The 22,516-nt window shown below is 43.0% G+C and overlaps 1 protein-coding gene and 1 long non-coding RNA gene across 3 annotated transcripts in view; one reads left to right on the forward strand and one right to left on the reverse strand.

Moving 5' to 3' along the window:
* The window catches only part of pi4k2a (phosphatidylinositol 4-kinase type 2 alpha), a 26,922-nt gene extending 21,669 nt beyond the window's left edge, over positions 1-5,253 (forward strand). The window contains exons 4-9 of one of the 2 annotated variants that reach the window (XM_034188588.1): positions 1,617-1,770; positions 1,858-1,919; positions 2,006-2,105; positions 4,246-4,379; positions 4,465-4,524; positions 4,741-5,253. In XM_034188588.1, the coding sequence (XP_034044479.1) occupies positions 1,617-1,770; positions 1,858-1,919; positions 2,006-2,105; positions 4,246-4,379; positions 4,465-4,524; positions 4,741-4,902 (672 nt within the window). In that variant the 3' untranslated portion in view covers positions 4,903-5,253. The remainder of the gene's footprint in view (positions 1-1,616; positions 1,771-1,857; positions 1,920-2,005; positions 2,106-4,245; positions 4,380-4,464; positions 4,525-4,740) is intronic. The other variant, XM_034188587.1, reaches the window with a different exon arrangement.
* LOC117526530 lies at positions 494-17,875 on the reverse strand. Its single transcript, XR_004565319.1, has 3 exons — positions 17,864-17,875; positions 8,012-8,017; positions 494-1,013 (listed from the first exon to the last, which is right to left on the reverse strand). It is a non-coding gene; the product is annotated as an uncharacterized LOC117526530 (long non-coding RNA).
* Between the last annotated feature and the right edge of the window lie 4,641 nt (positions 17,876-22,516).

The raw sequence follows: 22,516 nt of genomic DNA on the forward strand, positions 1-22,516 counted from the left end.
TCTTGGTTTATATCCTCCTTGCTACGGTTGCTGTTGTGTAGTCTGGATATGTAAGATAACATAAGATAAACTTTATTGATCTCACAGTGGATAAATTCATGTTACGTCAGCTCTTAAAAAAACACACAAGATGGGTGCAAGTAGAGGAAAATGTTGTAATAATACTATTAATACTTGTAACAGTACGAGACATAAGAAATGAGGTAGAAATTTTATATATATATATATATATATATATACCCATACACGCATACCTATACACATGTACGTATGTATACATAAACATGATTGGGATTGAAAAGGAGATAGGAGCATCTTATTTACAATATGTGAAGTGAAGTGGAGTTTAGATGTGATAAGGTGACAGTGCAGGGATTTGTAAACGAGTTGTTATTGCACGTGATTTGTGGACATATTATTGCATGTGGTTATTTCACAGTGTTATTGTACAGTCTGACAGCAGCAGGGAGGAACGACCTGCGGTATGGTTCCTTCTTGCACTGAGGGTGCCTCAGCCTGTCACTGAACATAATGCTCGTTCTCTGTGCGCCCACCTGCTTCAATTAGTTCAGTGTCAGTAATGTCTGATGTTTCCGGTATGGAAAAGAAGCACTGTTACGTTATCGAGTTCCAATCGGTGTGATATTTAGCATTTGATTGTTTATTCTAATCCAGTTACATTTGTTCCACAAATCGGATTGGTTAATTGTGTGAGTTAATTGTGTGAGACAATAAAATATCGCTTTGATGGTGGGAAAATATTCAACCATTTCACATTTGATGTATTTCTCCACGCCCTGATCGTGTTGCTACGCAGGTGTCAATAATGGCGCTGTCAGCTGAGAGCCAGAGAAACTGGCGGAGCGACAACAATGCCGAAACGCGTGGATTTAAGCTACCATACGAAAGTATCGATGCGGATTCTGATACAGAATTATTCAGTGCAGCTGATGAGATGGAGAAATCTGTGCGTCTGCTCACAGAATTTCCAGTTTGGAATGAAGATGCTGTTGCTTCGGTAAGCTTCGCCATCCAAATTACTTACAGTAAAATAAACTATGCAAAAGATGGAATTGGATTACAATGGGAATAATCCTGATATGTCTGATGTTTTGCTAATGCGCCACCAGTAAAACTTAATTTGCGACCATAAAATCCAGCATTAACGTCAGTAAATCATCAGCCCCAAAGGGTAATTCCCTAATTGACAGTATTTCTGTTTTTTTTTTTTGCTGCAGTGGAAAGGCGCTGAGGCACTGTCACATTAGCAAATCAGTGATTGACTGCGGCTTCGTTCATGGGACGTTCTTCATTGTGAGCAACCAGTGATGAATGAATCCTCTCAAATGAGTCACAGAATCTGTCACAAACACAAAATGTTTCATGCACTGGCTGCTGGAGTTTAGCGAAGTCTACAGTCCGAGATATACGTAGTTAGCAGTTGACGGTTGGTAGCTATAGTCTGTAGTTTGCCTTTGAAAACAGAAGCCAAATGAGTTGAGCAGCTGGTGGAGCTGGCTTACCGGATCTGAGTGTATTTCATAGCGTGGAGCTGAAAACCAGTGCTTGGGGTGTTGCTGTACTTCCTGAGCTCTGTCTGTTGGTGTTCCCATCAGGTCGGCTCTTTCCAGCTTTTTGTCGACGGATACAAGGATGCTGACTTCTGGCTGCGGAGGTTTGAAGCGGAGCCTTTGCCTGAGAATACTAATCGCCAACTCCAGCTGCAGTTTGAGCGGCTTGTAATCCTCGATTACATCATCAGGAACACAGGTTGGCATATCGAACAAAGCACGTGCGTCAGTGGGTGTGCTTCGGGGTGGCTTGCTTTGAATTTGAATATGTGATTTGTTTTTGTAGACAGGGGAAATGACAACTGGCTCCTGAAGTATGACTGTCCCATGGACTCTTCTGGGAACAGGGTGATGATCATTCCTTTGTAGTCCTGGTGTGAACACATATTTGTACTGCACCAGTAACCTAGTGTCCATGCCCCCCCTTTCTGCAGGACACAGACTGGGTTTTGGTCAAAGATCCCATCATCAAGCTGGCAGCCATTGACAACGGTCTGGCCTTCCCCCTCAAACACCCGGACTCCTGGAGAGCCTGTAAATACTCACTTCCTGTTCCTCAGGCACTGACCCCATTCCGTGTCCTGGAGCCTCATGTACAAAGCCTGTGTACGCACAAAAACATGGCGTCCGTCCGTCTCTACGCTCACGTTCAGATGTGTCAAAAGTGAAATGAGCGTGGAAATGTGCGATGCATCACACACAGATCCTGGCTGACGTGCGCACATTTCTACAGCTATTGTTCCTCTGCCGACACCTAGAGGTGATGCTGGGAACCGTCAATAGTGTGAAAACATGAAGTCATCAGAGTGACGTGCACATTAGAGACACACTGATGAACATTTAACACACCCACGTGTTTGCAGATATATGGGTGGATATAAAAACATGCACAAAGTGATGCATAAAATGGTGCCAACAGTGGTTGCGTATCGTTGTTAGAGGACCTTGCAAATGGTGCAATCCGACGTGAGCGTGTACTCGGGGAATACGAGGATTTACTTTCAAATGACAGTAATTGGCTCATAGCCCACACAGGTGCTGACCACGCTGGGCTTCCTGGCAACAGGGGCATTCCAGCGGGAGTTGGCTGATCGTTCAGGAGTGTGCCAGTCAACCTTGAGCCAAGCCACCAGCTGTGTGGAACGCAGTCATCCGAACGTCACCCAGGTACATCACATTCCAACAGTAAAGTTCACTTTGCATCGAAAGCCAGTTTTCCAAATGTAATCTGAGCTACTGACTGCACACATGTTGCTATAAAGGCACCGTTACATGATGAATCTGTTTGTTAATGGGAAACATTTTTATTCCATCAATGTTCAAATCATATGTGATGTGCAAATGTGCATCAGGCTGGAGGCTGCCACAGCGCACGATGGGTTGCTGCTTGGTGGTTAAATAGTTTGTGTAATTGTTCCTAACAGTTTGGGCATGTGCGCATCCAAATATGTTGTTTGTTTATTATTTATTTATTTTTGTCTTGATGGTGGAACTGGAGCTGCAGAGCTTCTTAACAAGCGCCTGACTGTGTTCAATTTCAATTTATTTTCATTTATATAGCACCAAATCACAACAGATTTGCCTCAAAGCGCTTCACACAGGTAAGGTCTAACCTTACCAACCCCCAGAGCAACAGTGGTAAGGAAAAACTCCCTCTGAGGAAGAAACCTCAAGCAGACCAGACTCAAAGGGGTGACACGACACTGTATAAACTGGGTGTTGTAAGTAAAAGTGTGTGTAATGTTAATGTCACACACTGTCAGCTGCCATGCGCCTAATATATTTTTACTTCAGTGTGCGCACTGCTGTGAGCTCAGCACTTACACACACAGACACACTTATTTCATTTTTGTTTTACATTGCGTTCACCTAACCACTATTTTTGCACATTGTCTCTGAAAGTTCTTTAATTTATACATGCAGCAAACCAGACAACACAGATGTCATCAAACACACGACACTCCACACTTATGGTACCGTTAGCATGACACAACCAAACTATTTGAATAAATTTGCATCTGTAGATGGAGGCGTGGGCAGGGAGGAGTTTGGTGCGTGTGCACATGTACTCATTTAAATGGACTGCATTTATATCGCACTTTTCCATCTGCATCAGAACCTCAAAGTGCTTTCCAAATAATGCCTCACATTCACATGTGTCAGGGTGCTGCTATGCAAGGCACTCACTACACACCAGGAGCAACTAGGGGACCTTGCCCAAGTGCCCTTAGTGATTTTCCAGTCAAGCTGGGATTTGAACCAAGGATCCTCTGGTCTCGAGCCCAACGCTTATCCGTGACCTCCATGTTGATTGGGATGTACAAACAAAATGTGCTTGGATCCCTGCCTACGCAGTTTCTGGGTTTTGGTGTACGCCGTGTTTTCAACAGGAAGTCCACACAGGTTTTTGTACATGAGGCTCCTGGTCATCAGTTGAACTCCAGCAGATGTTCTGTAATATAGAAATGCTCTTGTGTCTAAAGATCAGCAGCTGTACAAGTGGTTTATGGTTGGAGTTCCAGTTATGACAGGTTCCCCCCCTCAGGAATTCACACATCAATGTGAATTGTAATCTTGACTGACTGACGTAACGCCACCTTTCTGTGAATGTTTGAATAACTTGTTTTGTTTTAATGTACATGTTAACTAAGCTTTTCTTTGACTAATCATGCAGACCCATTCTACTGGGCGTGGCTTTCTCAGGCCAAAGTTCCTTTCTCCCTGGAGATACAGGAACTAGTTGTACCTAAACTGTCAGACCCTAATTTCATCAAAGACCTAGAGGAAGACCTCTACGAGCTGTTCAAGGTGAGAACAGAGTCCCAGCACGATGTGCAGACTCAAAAGGGGAGGTGCCACGGTGTAACAAGTGTGTTTGTGCTGTGACCCACAGAAAGACCCCGGCTTTGACAGAGGACAGTTCTGCAAACAAGTCGCTGTCATGAGGGGACAGGTGTGTATGGTCAGCATGTCCAACTGCTTTAAGGATCTCAAACTGGTTCCACAAAGTTGTCAGAGATTTCATTCCTGACTCCACCCCTCCACTACAAACAATGTGAATCAGTCTCATCAGTGGGCGGAGTCTGTTTCTCATGTGAAACCAGTTCGAGACTGAAGCTGGACTCCTCGGAGACAAATGATGACAGCATATCTCTGTTTGCATGCTAAGATCCTGAACTTGTGCCAAGCGCTGAAGGATGGTAAGACGCCTCTGCAGCTGGTCCAGATGCCCCCGGTCATCGTAGAGACAGCCAGGGCGCCGCAGAGAGCCAACAGCGAGTCCTACACCCAGAGCTTCCAGAGCAGACGACCCTTCTTCACCTGGTGGTAGAGGCAGGTGGGAGTAGACGCTGTGCTGCCTTTGGACACTGTTAGCAAGCCAGAGGATGAAGACTTCTTCATGCCGAAGAAGATGATTAAACTTTAATCTTCCTGTGAAGGAGAGCGTTGAAAATGTTCTGTAAGATGTCTTTGGACTGTTGTCCCCTTTTGTCTTGGATGTGCTGCTTTCTGTTGAGTTTGTAGCAGAAGGGGTGGAGCTAAATAACAGTAAAATAACTATTGCTGTACTGAACTGATGAGAGTATTGTGACACGACACTGTATAAACTGTAATATTTAATGACAGATTATAATTAAAATGTCTAACGTTATTGGCAGAGGACTTTCTCTCCCCTCACAAAAAATAAGACAAATGTGTTGGTTTTTGGGTGGCACCACAGTGCATCAGGGTTTAACCGGTTAGGGTTTGGTGCCTTGCTTATGGTCACGGAAGCCACTCGTGATCGGTCATTAAATGTGGTTCTTTTCTGAAGAATTCATTTCAATATAAAGTGTCCTGATAAAGACATTTAAATGTTCTCTAGAATGTTTGACGTCCAGTGTTGCCAAGTGAACAGTCCTCCCTAAAAATCGGTCCACAACGCCTTCACTGCGCATGTGTCAGCAGCTGCGGTTCAACAGTTATCACCTCGTTTCTGCTTCACACTGCCTCCAGTCATCATCTCTCTCAGTGACAGATATCTGAAGCTTTAGTACAACAATCATTTCCACATAAATTCAATATTAGCTGGTTCGGACTTGAAGAGAGTTTTTACTTAAAGTTACTTTAAAGCGAGGCCATGCGAGTAACGCCTCCAACTTAATTATGTAAATATATTTCAGGATGTGCTGCAACCCTGGGAACAATGACTTTGGAACTGAAGTCAAGTATTGAAGAAATACAGCTTTCTGAAAAAAAAGTGGTCTTGTGGCACAAATTGCCCCCGGTACAGGGTAAGTTGTGCCTTTGGAGAGCATACATTGGGGTAAATTGTGCCATTAATTATTTAAGTAAAACTGTATATTTTAATAACAGAAATTGTAATGCTAGCTGTAAAAGCTAGACAAATGCAATACAAGCTTGCTCATTTAAGGTTTATTTAAAGTTATTTTAACAATATTTCTCAATATTTTCTTGAACAAGGCCCAACACTTCAGAACAAGGTTGAGTTCAAAATGAAAACATTTCCAAGGCCTAGAGCCACATGAATGCATAAGAACAAAATAAAATTAAAATGAAGAACTCTTCACAGATCTGGCCTACTACATCACATCCCACTTGTCAATGCTACAAGGGAATATAAATTTCTGCTCCCTTCTGGCTGTACCACCAAGTTTTTGTGGTGTGGGTAGTTTCCTACACACATCCTCTCTAGGGATAACTCCATCATTTTCTTTGAAAGTGAAGATGGGCTTTCCATCCACAGACCTCTTACTTCTTCTTAGGAACTTTGCTCTGATGTCAGCACCATCAGCCTTCTCAACCAATCCAACATAGTTGTAGGATTTGGTTTTGCCTGCAAAGTTTACAATAAAGTCCCCAGCAGACACATCCTTGTCACCATCATTATCATCATCATTCTGGACATCTGAATTGTCATAGAGTGTGAGTGAGTGTGAATGACAGTGTGAGCCATGATTATTACCTGTCCATCACTTTAGAGAGGTTATCAAAGAACTCCCCCCACATTATGCCTATTAAAGGCAGTAGCTCTACCAAGAGAGGTTGCTTCAGGAGTGCGGCATGATCAAATCAAATCAATTTTATTTATATAGCGCCAAATCACAACAGTCGCCCCAAGGCGCTTTATATTATAAGGCAAAAGCCATACAATAATTACGGAAAAACCCCAACAGTCAAAACGACCCCCTGTGAGCAAGCACTTGGCAACAGTGGGAAGGAAAAACTCCCTTTTAACAGGAAGAAACCTCCAGCAGAACCAGGCTCAGGGAGGGGCAGTCTTCTGCTGGGACTGGTTGGGGCTGAGGGAGAGAACCAGGAAAAAGACATGCTGTGGAGGGGAGCAGAGATCAATCACTAATGATTAAATGCAGAGTGGTGCATACAGAGCAAAAAGAGAAAGAAACACTCAGTGCATCATGGGAACCCCCCAGCAGTCTACGTCTATAGCAGCATAACTAAGGGATGGTTCAGGGTCACCTGATCCAGCCCTAACTATAAGCTTTAGCAAAAAGGAAAGTTTTAAGCCTAATCTTAAAAGTAGAGAGGGTGTCTGTCTCCCTGATCTGAATTGGGAGCTGGTTCCACAGGAGAGGAGCCTGAAAGCTGAAGGCTCTGCCTCCCATTCTACTCTTACAAACCCTAGGAACTACAAGTAAGCCTGCAGTCTGAGAGCGAAGCGCTCTATTGGGGTGATATGGTACTATGAGGTCCCTAAGATAAGATGGGACCTGATTATTCAAAACCTTATAAGTAAGAAGAATTTTAAATTCTATTCTAGAATTAACAGGAAGCCAATGAAAAGAAGCCAATATGGGTGACATATGCTCTCTCCTTCTAGTCCCCGTCAGTACTCTAGCTGCAGCATGTTGAATTAACTGAAGGCTTTTCAGGGAACTTTTAGGACAACCTGATAATAACGAATTACAATAGTCCAGCCTAGAGGAAATAAATGCATGAATTAGTTTTTCAGCATCACTCTGAGACAAGACCTTTCTAATTTTAGAGATATTGCGCAAATGCAAAAAAGCAGTCCTACATATTTGCTTAATATGCGCATTGAAGGACATATCCTGATCAAAAATGACTCCAAGATTTCTCACAGTATTACTAGAGGTCAGGGTAATGCCATCCAGAGTAAGGATCTGGTTAGACACCATGTTTCTAAGATTTGTGGGGCCAAGTACAATAACTTCAGTTTTATCTGAGTTTAAAAGCAGGAAATTAGAGGTCATCCATGTCTTTATGTCTGTAAGACAATCCTGCAGTTTAGCTAATTGGTGTGTGTCCTCTGGCTTCATGGATAGATAAAGCTGGGTATCATCTGCGTAACAATGAAAATTTAAGCAATGCCGTCTAATAATACTGCCTAAAGGAAACATGTATAAAGTGAATAAAATTGGTCCTAGGACAGAACCTTGTGGAACTCCATAATTAACCTTAGTCTGTGAAGAAGATTCCCCATTTACATGAACAAATTGTAATCTATTAGATAAATATGATTCAAACCACCGCAGCGCAGTGCCTTTAATACCTATGGCATGCTCTAATCTCTGTAATAAAATTTTATGGTCAACAGTATCAAAAGCAGCACTGAGGTCTAACAGAACAAGCACAGAGATGAGTCCACTGTCTGAGGCCATAAGAAGATCATTTGTAACCTTCACTAATGCTGTTTCTGTACTATGATGAATTCTAAAACCTGACTGAAACTCTTCAAATAGACCATTCCTCTGCAGATGATCAGTTAGCTGTTTTACAACTACCCTTTCAAGAATTTCTGAGAGAAAAGGAAGGTTGGAGATTGGCCTATAATTAGCTAAGATAGCTGAGTCAAGTGATTGCTTTTTAAGTAATGGTTTAATTACTGCCACCTTAAAAGCCTGTGGTACATAGCCAACTAACAAAGATAGATTGATCATATTTAAGATCGAAGCATTAATTAATGGTAGGGCTTCCTTGAGCAGCCTGGCAGGAATGGGGTCTAATAGACATGTTGATGGTTTGGAGGAAGTAACTAATGAAAAGTAACTCAGAGCAATCGGAGAGAAAGAGTCTAACCAAATACCGGCATCACTGAAAGCAGCCAAAGATAACGATACGTCTTTGGGATGGTTATGAGTAATTTTTTCTCTAATAGTTAAAATTTTATTAGCAAAGAAAGTCATGAAGTCATTATTAGTTAAAGTTAAAGGAATACTCGGCTCAATAGAGCTCTGACTCTTTGTCAGCCTGGCTACAGTGCTGAAAAGAAACCTGGGGTTGTTCTTATTTTCTTCAATTAGTGATGAGTAGTAAGATGTCCTAGCTTTACGGAGGGCTTTTTTATAGAACAACAGACTCTTTTTCCAGGCTAAGTGAAGATCTTCTAAATTAGTGAGACGCCATTTCCTCTTCAACTTACGGGTTATTTGCTTTAAGCTGCGAGTTTGTGAGTTATACCACGGAGTCAGGCACTTCTGATTTAAGGCTGTCTTTTTCAGAGGAGCTACAGCATCCAAAGTTGTCTTCAATGAGGATATAAAACTATTGACGAGATACTCTATCTCACTTACAGAGTTTAGGTAGCTACTCTGCACTGTGTTGGTATATGGCATTAGAGAACATAAAGAAGGAATCATATCCTTAAACCTAGTTACAGCGCTTTCTGAAAGACTTCTAGTGTAATGAAACTTATTCCCCACTGCTGGGTAGTCCATCAGCGTAAATGTAAATGTTATTAAGAAATGATCAGACAGAAGGGAGTTTTCAGGGAATACTGTTAAGTCTTCAATTTCCATACCATAAGTCAGAACAAGATCTAAGATATGATTAAAGTGGTGGGTGGACTCATTTACATTTTGAGCAAAGCCAATAGAGTCTAATAATAGATTAAATGCAGTGTTGAGGCTGTCATTCTCAGCATCTGTGTGGATGTTAAAATCGCGCACTATAATTATCTTATCTGAGCTAAGCACTAAGTCAGACAAAAGTTCTGAAAATTCACAGAGAAACTCACAGTAACGACCAGGTGGACGATAGATAATAACAAATAAAACTGGTTTTTGGGACTTCCAATTTGGATGGACAAGACTAAGAGTCAAGCTTTCAAATGAATTAAAGCTCTGTCTGGGTCTTTGATTAATTAATAAGATGGAGTGGAAGATTGCTGCTAATCCTTCGCCTCGGCCCGTGCTACGAGCATTCTGGCAGTTAGTGTGACTCGGGGGTGTTGACTCATTTAAACTAACATATTCATCCTGCTGTAACCAGGTTTCTGTAAGGCAGAATAAATCAATATGTTGATCAATTATTATATCATTTACTAACATGGACTTAGAAGAGAGAGACCTAATGTTTAATAGACCACATTTAACTGTTTTAGTCTGTGGTGCAGTTGAAGGTGCTATATTACTTTTTCTTTTTGAATTTTTATGCTTAAATAGATTTTTACTGGTTATTGGTGGTCTGGGAGCAGGCACCGTCTCTACGGGGATGGGGTAATGAGGGGGTGGCAGGGGGAGAGAAGCTGCAGAGAGGTGTGTAAGACTACAACTCTGCTTCCTGGTCCCAAACCTGGATAGTCACGATTTGGAGGGTTTAATAAAATTGGCCAGGTTTCTAGAAATGAGAGCTGCTCCATCCAAAGTGGGATGGATGCCGTCTCTCCTAACGACCAGGTTTTCCCCAGAAGCTTTGCCAATTATCTATGAAGCCCACCTCATTTTTTGGACACCACTCAGACAGCCAGCAATTCAAGGAGAACATGTGGCTAAACATGTCACTCCCGGTCCAATTGGGGAGGGGCCCAGAGAAAACTACAGAGTCCGACATTGTTTTTGCAAAGTTACACACCGATTCAATGTTAATTTTAGTGACCTCCGATTGGCGTAACCGGGTGTCATTACTGCCGACGTGAATTACAATCTTACCAAATTTACCTTTAGCCTTAGCCAGCAGTTTCAAATTTCCTTCAATGTCGCCTGCTCTGGCCTCCGGAAGACAATTGACTATGGTTGCTGGTGTCGCTAACGTCACATTTCTCAAAACAGAGTTGCCAATAACCAGAGTTTGATCCTCGGCGGGTGTGTCGCCGAGTTGGGAAAAACGGTTAGAAATGTGAACGGGTTGGCGGTGTACACGGGGCTTCTGTTTAGGGCTACGCTTCCTCCTCACAGTCACCGAGTCGGCCTGCTTTCCTGGCTGCTCGGGATCTGCTGGAAGGGAACTAACGGCGGCTAAGCTACCTTGGTCTGCACTGACTACAGGGGCCTGGCTAGCTGTAGAATTTTCCACGGTGCGGAGCCGAGTCTCCAATTCGCCCAGCCTGGCCTCCAAAGCTACGAATAAGCTACACTTATTACAAGTACCATTACTGCTAAAGGAGGCCGAGGAATAACTAAACATTTCACACCCAGAGCAGAAAAGTGCGGGAGAGATAGGAGAAGCCGCCATGCTAAACCGGCTAAGAGCTAGTAGCTGCGCTAAGCTAGCGGATTCCTAAAAACACACAAAGTGAATAATGTGTAAATAATTTAGAGGTGATTCAGCAGAGGGAGTGCTTTAGTTAAGGCACGTAAAGATTACACTGTGAAACAAATCGTTATCTAGTTAACTAGATCAATCTAACTGCGCAGATTAAACAGCTAACAGATACAGCAAAACACCGCTGTGCTCCGGAACAGGAAGTGATACAATACCGCAGTGAGAGCCAACCACCAGATAATGATAACTGGTAGCATGCTTTAAAGGCCGCAAACCAATCACGTCCTATAAAAGATTATGTTTTTTAGCATTATTATAATATCTCTTAATTTTTCCATTATTGAGCCATTGCAGTTTACATTAAGATTTACATAAGTTGAAGCTATAATAATAAGCATTTCCTTGGGAAATAATTATTAATGGTCCCTATTACTTTTTCTTAATAAATGCACACTTAAACAAACCTGCGTTTTCCTCTTTGATCCAGCTGGCAGGGATATTGAAGTCATTTCTTCGTGCATACTCAAAAGTCAGTTCACGGCATTTAATGGGACTTAGACCATGAAACATCACTGCGAGGGCCTTTATATGTTCTGCCAGCTCTTTCTCCATATGTTTGTTAAAGACTTGATTGGCAAATCCAGTTCTTTTATATCCTGGCCTTATTTCTTCTCCATCTATCTTTTTCTTCTCCATGTATTGTTTTAATGTCATCCTGCATATGTTCATCTGCCTTGCCACCTGACGAATGTGCTCCCCTTTCTCCACCTCTTGCACTGCTCTGTCCATGACCTCTAGAGGCGTGGAAGCTCTGTCTGTCTTCCTCTTATAATTTTGTGGCATGATGGTTTATTTCTGTTTTTACCCTAAAAATAGGAATGTCACACAGTTTTAGTGATTAAATATAAGAAAACAATGTAAAATTACAAAAAAAAAAAAAAAATGTTTAAAATGTTCATAAGTGGGGGTGAGTTTTGCCACTGGCACAACTTAACTCAGACCTTTTGGCACAAATCACCCTAACCCCACCCTAACCCCACCCTAACCCCACCCTAACCCTAACCCCACCCTAACCCCACCCTAACCCTAACCCACCCTAACCCACCCTAACCCTAACCCCACCCTAACCCTAACCCCACCATTTTGGAAAAAATGCATGATCCAGCAGATTTAAGCTAACATCATGCTAGCTATATAGACTCAAAGTGTAGCTTACCAAAGCACTGCAACATGTGTGAAATGTTTTTAAACTTGTCTATAACTGTTCAGATACAACAATAAAAAAAACCTTGATCATAGAAATTTTACTTTGAAGGACAAAAAACAGTTTTTGCACTTAAATATGCTTACATCTCATGCAATGATGCTCCCTTCTTTACAGGATGAGTAAAATGTCTGACTCTTCAAAAATGAGTGGTCACATGACCAATTCCTTATATGGTTCCCGAGAAACAGGTGCTGGCACAACTTACCCGCGGCACAAATCACCCCACTCTCCCTATGCGGATTGTGTCAGTAAGAACAATTCGCAGATTTGTTATGATTACCATAGTTTTGGTTTTTCTAACACGATTGCACTTCATTCCGACTTGGAGAGCACTCGTTGGAGTATGGATGGAAACCTTTCCCAACCCATACATTCTATCAGACCGGCCTGAAATGAAACACCTTGGTTTTGGACAGGCAGTAATCTGTTATGTGTCGGACGCAGCTCGGAGAACCGACCAGCGTTTGAAGGACCCAGTATGAAATAAGCAGAGCACGGTACAAAGGCTAACTGAATTTAATACATAACAGTGATAATACAAAAAGGTGCGGTCTGGCGTGGTGCGCTCCCAGCAGCGCTAACGGTCCGGAGCCAGAAGCTGTTTCGGACCCAGGGACCCCGCCGACACCCCCCAGGTGGCCGCAACAACCGAGTCTGTGAAAGAAGGAACCATTATGTGAGTCCACACTCTACACACAGAACACTTAAAGGTGTACAAACAGCAAACACTTCCTGGCTTGATTACTGATCAGCTTCCAACCTGCAGGCATGGAACATCCCGTTCACAAAACTCCACCGCAGTGGAAGCTGATACATGACTAACATACAGCTCAATACAATAAGGTGTGAGGGACACCACATTAACTGACTGTATAACTGTTAGTCACAAAATCCAACGTACCTCAGGAAGTGTGCTGACGAGCGTGAGACCTCACCCCCTCCTCTTTCACAGACCGTGCATCAAACCTGGACGTTTCTCAGCATCCGCTGCTGATGAGATGGCTCCCGAGACGACGATCTCACCCGTCTGGTCACAAGGTCGAGTCTCTGGCAAATACACACTGTGCACTCCAGTCTTAAATGCCAACATGCTCCAATCCATCCAGATGCACCTCAGCTGTGAGTCCTGACGAGTCGCAGGTGATCAGGGTGAGGTCCTGACAGCCTCAGCAACACAGCCACTCAGTCCCAAATGCACGCCACCTGGGAGGAAAACAAACAGACAAACAAACCGGCAGCCAGGCCCCCCCCAGCCATATAACAGTAATCCACGGAACTCCAGAATGCCGCTCATTGCAGCTGCTTGCACAGAAAGGTAAAGAAGATTCTTACAATAATCTCTCTGTGCCTGCTTCTGTCTGGAGATATCCATCCATGCCTGGGACCAGCTTTTACCTCACTGCCAACCAGTTGTTCAACTGCAGGTGTCCAACAAACAGTTCCGTTAGTTGGACAACAACCAAACAACTATGCCAGTAACGTGCTAGCCTTACTCCACCTTCCTCCTCTGGTGTTTCAAGCGTTGGTCTTTCCTGTAGTGGATCGAACAAAATGGCTAGCACCAACTACAGCCCTCACCGCAAACGACCAGTTGGTGACCAGCCCAGCAGCCTCACAGCAGCAGGTGCTACCAGCGTTTCACGGTGGGCAGATGGTGACTGCGGTCCTTAGCAGACCACCAATGCTAGCGGGTAAGCTAACAGAGGTATCATCAGCGCTAGCTGGGAGGCCGGCGCAGATACCACCACCATGCAGCGGCTGGTCCTGCAGCTCCGAGGCCACAGGTACTACCAGCTTTACCCAAGCAGCCACGACAACCAGCGCCCCTCAGCGGGGTCGCGCCCACTGCGACCAGCCCAGCAGCTCCGAGGCCACTGGCACCACCAGTGTTTTCCGGCAGGGTAGCGGGGGCGCCACCGGTATTGGCCCGAGGCCAGATGGAGGCACCATCAGCTGGGAAGCTAACGGTGATACCACCGGCAGCCAGGAGGCAAACAGCATCTGTGGTTCTCATCAGGGTCACGCCTACGGCAAGCAGCTTAGCAGCCCAGAGACTACAGGTACCATCTGCGCTGACTGGGATATCTTCTAACCAACCCAAGGTAAAACCTAGAAATCCTATTTTAAAAAAGTATCGGTGTACAAAACTGTTTCAAACTCTGAATCAAGCCAAGACAGTCTGAGATCCCAAATGTAAACCTAAGGGACTCCTGTGCGGACACTTAAACATCAGAAGTCTGTGTAACAAACGTGAACAACTGGAACACATCTTGCTTGAGTCAAACCTTGACTGTTTAGCCATATCTGAGTCATGGTTAAAAAAAAGTCATGTCCTGAAGTCCTTGTATCTATACCAGGTTACAATGTCTTCAGAAGAGACAGGCTGAAGGGGAAAGGAGGAGGGGTATTACTTTTTGTAAAGAATAACCTTGCATGAAAGATTACTTGGTCTCACACATTTAATTTTGAGTGTGTCGGTACTGAAATCACTCTTTCTAATGAAGCGTCCTTCTCTCTGATCTGCCTCCGTCGCCCACCCTCTGCTAAGGCAGACTTCTATGACCAGTTAAAACGCTTGCTGAACTCACATGACTCTAATAAAGAGATAATAATTGTAGGTGACTTCAACATAAATTGGGATGACCTTCAAAATAGGAAGAGCCTCAAACAAATTATGGGTTTTCACAATTTAACACAACTTACTGAAAAACCTACTAGAGTGTCTAACACTTCACAATCTAGAATTGATCTTTTATTTACCAACAAAACAGAATAAACAAAATTTATAATATATTAACTGGTCTTTCAGACCATACCCTTATTATGTTCTCCAGGAAACTAAGCAAAAATCGCTCTTTGGACATTTCTAATATTGTTTCCTCTCCCTATGATTACGATCAGCATGTCCATCTGTCTGTTTTCGCTTGTTAGCACGATATCTCAACAATCAGTTGAGCAGTTCGTTTCATCATAAGGGTGTACTTGGGGGATCCCCGACACTTTGTGTGACTGACATGTGGGGATCAGCGAGACATGTCCTCTCCTGATGACTCTTATCAGACTGACACAGAGCAGATCGGCTCAAACAGTGATTAAATGTACTGTCCCTTAAATAGCCGAGTGAGTATCCAGCTGCAGCAGCACCCCTGGAGAACTGGAACAGGTTCAGCACGGGCGCTGCAGCAGATCAGTTCAATGATCCAACTGTCAGATGATGATATATTTAGTTTTAAAAAAAATCAACCATAAATGTAAAAAATAAATGAATAAATAAAAATTGGGATTTGATTCAGTGGTTGGAACAGCAGAATAGCAGCAGGGCTTCTTTTCAGCCTGTGTTGAATTTTACAACATTTTGTTGAGTTGACCAGCTGCTCTGCTGGACATCCTGAGGATTTGGGGAATCTCCAAACAAGCAGATGAACATCATACCCAGCTGAAATTTATCCCCGTCACACTAGAGCACAGATTGTACGAATTGGCATTCAAACAACGTTCGTGTTGCATGCGAACTGCACGCAAACGCCTCGCACAGCATTCCTACAGCAGTCGGCACATTCATGTCACTCGTACTGGAAAACAGCCGAACAGTGATGGAGGTAGGAATGGACATTCTAATGTCATTTCAAATGCAGATCAACTGCAGGTCTACTTGCATCAATGCTGTACAAATTAAATGGTAAATGGACTGCATTTATATCGCACTTTTCCATCTGCATCAGACGGTCAAAGCGCTTTACAAAGTGATGCCTCACATTCACAGCGATGTGAGGCTGCTGTCGTACAAGGTACTCACTACACACCAGGTGCAACTAGGGGATTAAAGACCTTGCCCAAGGGCCCTACTTGATTTTCAGCTCAGGCTGGGATTTGAACCGAGGATCCTCTGGTCTCAAACCCAACACTTAACCACTAGCCCATCAACTCCCCTCCCCCTTTATGTTCAGATTGACGTCGAATGACATTTGTGCTGCATTCAAATTCCTCAGACAGCATTTGTGTGGCACTTGGGGAAATACACCAAACTGGGAGACCAGCATGTAGAGAACGGGCACACTACTGTCGAACTGGGGAATATTTGTACGGTGGTGTGACTGCTAGCTCGAATGGCATACAAACTGGCATCCGACATGGCAACACACCTACGGTTAGGGTTAGCAGCATAGCTGATTTTGCAAAAAGGATGGAAATAGCTGTGCGGAACACATACTTTAAGAAAAGGGAGGAGCAGAGGGTGACAGAGTGGAGGAAGGTGCACACAGGTGGACTACATTCTGTGTAGGAGATGCAAGCTCAAAGAAATTGGAGACTAAGGTGGTGGCAGGAGAGAGTGTAGCGAGACAGAACAGGATGGTGGTTTGTAGGATGACTTTAGAGGTAAAGAAGAAGAAGAGAGTGAGAATTCAACAAAGGATCAGATGGTGGAAACTGAAGGAAGAAGACTGCTGTGTAAACTTCAGGGCGGTGAGACACTGGATGGAGGGGAAGTGGTTTTGAACAACTGGAAAAGTACTGAAGATGTGGTGAGGAGACAGACAGGAAGGTACTGGGTGGGACATCTGGACAGCAGAAGGAAGACGAGGAGACTTGGCAGTGGAATGAAAATGTTCAGTAAAGTCTGAGGAGAAAGGTTGGTGAAAAAGAACTGAGATAGTTGGAGATACTTGTATGAAGAAAGAACAAAGAGATCTGGTGTAAGGTGAAAAAGAAGTGTTAAAAGCTAAGGCCTCTGTCTCACCAAATAAACCATGAATAATGAGCCACACATGGGTGTGTCAGCAATTATTTGAAGAATGATCCATGTTTTAAGCCGTCGCATATCCACTGCCTCTAGGTACCTCACATGTGCCTCTAGTGAGCCATGGCCGACCTGTCATTTGAGCCCCGCCCAGCCTCGAGTGGCTTGTGTCACCGCATATGATCCATGTAATGCAACGTTGGTGCATGTTTAGTCATGGGTTTGGTCCAAACCTCCAGCCCTCCAACACTTGGTCCCTTTAAAGTGTGGTTTTTCAATTCACAGCATCCATTCAAGATGTTGTCACATTTTTTAAACGCAGTCCAAAAAAAAGATGCTGCACTGAGTGAGTGAACGCTCGTGGATACAAATTCTGACAGGGACAACTACTTTGGTACGACACTGGCTGGTGTGCACCAGCTTGCGGTTCACCTAAGTTCCTGAGACAAATACAGCCATTCTGTGCCTTCACCCAGCTCTTTAAAAAAATCTTTACAGTCACCATGATACTGTACATCTTTTAACTTTGTGGTATGTCTGCAAAATCACTCTTTTGCGCACTCTTGTGCTGTGTTCCTGGACAGCTCTGCACTCCTTCTCGTGGCTTCAATGGCAGTATTTCTTCCATGGCTTTAACACACAGCAACTTTGACACAGTGATCCAACTTTTATCTTTGTGTTCGTCCGTTGTTGACTGCAAAATCACTCTTTTGCAAGCTGGTGTTGTGCCTAAATGCTCGTTTTGCGCATCACTTATTGTCAGTGTGCACACAAAGCGGTGCTCATCTGATCCATTAACAAAATATTAAATCTATCATAGACATACTTTTACAGCTATTGGAAAGAACATGCAACTGTTTTACCAACCTATAAAAACAAAACAGTTACCTTTAAGCTGTTCCAACATACATTCCTCATTGAGCAGGAGAGGAGAAAAAAGTGTCCAGATGAAAGAGTCCTCTGTGATTCCAGAAATGATTAGAGGTGTGTTCAGCATCCAAGGTTTGCCAGAAAATGTTGAATCCGCTACAAAATAATTATTTTATATACAGCGTCTGGTGCACAGAACAGGTGGGATTAGGCAGCCGCTCCAAAAACAGCCTCTCAGGTCCTTGTAGATGCCAGGTGCTCAGAAAATGGGTTTTTAACAGCCTTGTCCTCAACACACACATGCCTCTATCCTCTATGCTTGCCTCTACTGGTGGTTGGCTCTCACTGCGGTATTGTATCACTTCCTGTTCCGGAGCACAGCGGTGTTTTCTGTATCTGTTAGCTGTTTAATCTGCGCAGTTAGATTGATCTAGTTATCTAGATTACGATTTGTTTCCCAGTGTAATCTTTACGTGCCTTAACTAAAGCACTCCTTCTGCTGAATCACCTCTAAATTATTTACACATTATTCACTTTGTGTGACAATTGTATAGTCAATCATAGAGAATTTTGGCTCTCTGTTGGGACTGTTTACACTGAGACTGCTACCTGCTGCTTTGGACTTGAATTAACAGTCTTTTTCAAGACGTTTTTACTTTTTTACCTTTTTACTTTTTTTTTAACTTTTTTACTGTGCTCCAACGCCTAAGGAAGACCTCTAACGGTCGAAACATCGCGACGGAGCACTTTTATCAGCTAACTTTCATCAGCGTTGGCAAGCTAACTAGCTTGCTAACGCTTTCGTTTTTATTTTTTTTATTTTTTTTTATTTTTATTTTTATTTTTTTTTTCTCTTTTTTAGCACTGTTGTCGTGCGTTATCTGTGCTGCTCCACAGCGTGTTTAGTTGATTTTTATTTTATTTTAGCACCGTTGTCGTGCGTTCGCTGTTGTCGTGCGTTGCCTGTGCTGCTTCATGGCCTGTTTGGTGCCTTGATTGGGGCACTCCTTCTGCTGAATCACCTCTAAATTATTTACACATTATTCACTTTGTGTGTTTTTAGGAATCCGCTAGGTTGCGTAGCTACTAGCTCTTAGCCGATTTAGCATGGCGGCTTCTCCTGTTTCTCCCGCACTTTTCTGCTCTGGGTGTGAAATGTTTAGTTGTTCCTTGGCCTCCTTTAGCAGTAACGGTACTTGTAATAAGTGCAGCTTATTCGTAGCTTTGGAGGCCAGGCTGGGCGAATTGGAGACTCGGCTCCGCACCGTGGAAAATTCTACAGCTAGCCAGGCCCCTGTAGTCGGTGCGGACCAAGGTAGCTTAGCCGCCGCTAGTTCCCCCCTGGCAGATCCCGGGCAGTCGGGAAAGCAGGCTGACTGGGTGACTGTGAGGAGGAAGCGTAGCCCTAAACAGAAGCCCCGTGTACACCGTCAACCCGTTCACATCTCTAACCGTTTTTCCCCACTCGACGATACACTCGCCGAGGATCAAACTCTGGTTATTGGCGACTCTGTTTTGAGAAATGTGAAGTTAGCGACACCAGCAACCATTGTCAATTGTCTTCCGGGGGCCAGAGCAGGCGACATCGAAGGACATTTTGAAATTGCTGGCTAAGGCTAAGCGTAAATTTGGTAAGATTGTAATTCACGTCGGCAGTAATGACACTCGGTTACGCCAATCGGAGGTCACTAAAATTAACATTAAATCGGTGTGTAATTTTGCAAAAACAATGTCGGACTCTGTTGTTTTCTCTGGGCCCCTACCCAATCAGACCGGGAGTGACATGTTTAGCCGCATGTTCTCCTTGAATTGCTGGCTGTCTGAGTGGTGTCCAAAAAATGAGGTGGGCTTCATAGATAATTGGCAAAGCTTCTGGGGAAAACCTGGTCTTGTTAGGAGAGACGGCATCCATCCCACTTTAGATGGAGCAGCTCTCATTTCTAGAAATCTGGCCAATTTTCTTGGATCCTCCAAACTGTGACTGTCCAGCGTTGGGACCAGGAGGCAGAGCTGTGGTCTTATACACCTCTCTGCAGCTTCTCTCCCCCTGCTATCCCCTCGTTGCCCAATCCCGTAGAGACGGTGCCTGCTCCCAGACCACCAATAACCAGCAAAAATCTATTTAAGCATAAAAATTCAAAAAGAAAAAATAATATAGCACCTTCAATTGCACCACAGACTAAAACAGTTAAATGTGGTCTATTAAACATTAGGTCTCTCTCTTCTAAGTCCCTGTTGGTAAATGATATAATAATTGATCAACGTATTGATTTATTCTGCCTAACAGAAACCTGGTTACAGCAGGATGAATATGTTAGTTTAAATGAGTCAACACCCCCGAGTCACACTAACTGTCAGAATGCTCGTAGCACGGGCCGTGGCGGAGGATTAGCAGCAATCTTCCATTCCAGCTTATTAATTAATCAAAAACCTAGACAGAGCTTTAATTCATTTGAAAGCTTGTCTCTTAGTCTTGTCCATCCAAATTGGAAGTCCCAAAAACCAGTTTTATTTGTTATTATCTATCGTCCACCTGGTCGTTACTGTGAGTTTCTCTGTGAATTTTCAGACCTTTTGTCTGACTTAGTGCTTAGCTCAGATAAGATAATTATAGTGGGCGATTTTAATATCCACACAGATGCTGAGAATGACAGCCTCAACACTGCATTTAATCTATTATTAGACTCTATCGGCTTTGCTCAAAAAGTAAATGAGTCCACCCACCACTTTAATCATATCTTAGATCTTGTTCTGACTTATGGTATGGAAATAGAAGACTTAACAGTATTCCCTGAAAACTCCCTTCTGTCTGATCATTTTTTAATAACATTTACATTTACTCTGACGGACTACCCAGCAGTGGGGAATAAGTTTCATTACACTAGAAGTCTTTCAGAAAGCGCTGTAACTAGGTTTAAGGATATGATTCCTTCTTTATGTTCTCTAATGTCATATACCAACACAGAGCAGAGTAGCTACCTAAACTCTGTAAGGGAGTTAGAGTATCTCGTCAATAGTTTTACATCCTCTTTGAAGACAACTTTGGATGCTGTAGCTCCTCTGAAAAAGAGAGCTTTAAATCAGAAGTGTCTGACTCCGTGGTATAACTCAGAAACTCGTAGCTTAAAGCAGATAACCCGTAAATTGGAGAGGAAATGGCGTCTCACTAATTTAGAAGATCTTCACTTAGCCTGGAAAAAGAGTTTGTTGCTCTATAAAAAAGCCCTCCGTAAAGCTAGGACATCTTTCTACTCATCACTAATTGAAGAAAATAAGAATAACCTCAGGTTTCTTTTCAGCACTGTAGCTAGGCTGACAAAGAGTCAGAGCTCTATTGAGCTGAGTATTCCATTAACTTTAACTAGTAATGACTTCATGACTTTCTTTGCTAACAAAATTTTGACTATTAGAGAAAAATTACTCATAACCATCCCAAAGATGTATCGTTATCTTTGGCTGCTTTCAGTGATGCCGGTATTTGGTTAGACTCTTTCTCTCCGGTTGTTCTGTCTGAGTTATTTTCATTGGTTGCTTCGTCCAAACCATCGGCATGTTTATTGGACCCCATTCCTGCCAGGCTGCTCAAGGAAGTCCTACCATTATTTAATGCTTCAATCTTAAATATGATCAATCTATCTTTGTTAGTTGGTTATGTACCACAGGCCTTTAAGGTGGCAGTAATTAAACCATTACTTAAAAAGCCATCACTTGACCCAGCTATCTTAGCTAATTATAGGCCAATTTCCAACCTTCCTTTTCTCTCAAAGATTCTTGAGAGGGTAGTTGTAAAACAGCTAACTGATCACCTGCAGAGGAATGGTCTATTTGAAGAGTTTCAGTCAGGTTTTAGAATTCATCATAGTACAGAAACAGCATTAGTGAAGGTTACAAATGATCTTCTTATGGCTTCGGACAGTGGACTTATCTCTGTGCTTGTTCTGTTGGACCTCAGTGCTGCTTTTGATACTGTTGACCATAAAATTTTATTACAGAGATTAGAGCATGTCATAGGTATTAAAGGCACTGCGCTGCGGTGGTTTGAATCATATTTGTCTAATAGATTACAGTTTGTTCATGTAAATGGGGAATCTTCTTCACAGACTAAAGTTAATTATGGAGTTCCACAAGGTTCTGTGCTAGGACCAATTTTATTCACTTTATACATGCTTCCCTTAGGCAGTATTATTAGACGGTATTGCTTAAATTTTCATTGTTACGCAGATGATACCCAGCTTTATCTATCCATGAAGCCAGAGGATACACACCAGTTAGCTAAGCTGCAGGATTGTCTTACAGACATAAAGACATGGATGACCTCTAATTTCCTGCTTTTAAACTCAGATAAAACTGAAGTTATTGTACTTGGCCCCACAAATCTTAGAAGCATGGTGTCTAACCAGATCCTTACTCTGGATGGCATTTCCCTGATCTCTAGTAATACTGTGAGAAATCTTGGAGTCATTTTTGATCAGGATATGTCATTCAAAGCGCATATTAAACAAATATGTAGGACTGCCTTTTTGCATTTACGCAATATCTCTAAAATCAGAAAGGTCTTGTCTCAGAGTGATGCTGAAAAACTAATTCATGCATTTATTTCCTCTA

The sequence above is a fragment of the Thalassophryne amazonica genome, chromosome 15 (assembly GCF_902500255.1).
Source record: "Thalassophryne amazonica chromosome 15, fThaAma1.1, whole genome shotgun sequence".
Lineage (NCBI taxonomy): Eukaryota > Metazoa > Chordata > Actinopteri > Batrachoidiformes > Batrachoididae > Thalassophryne > Thalassophryne amazonica.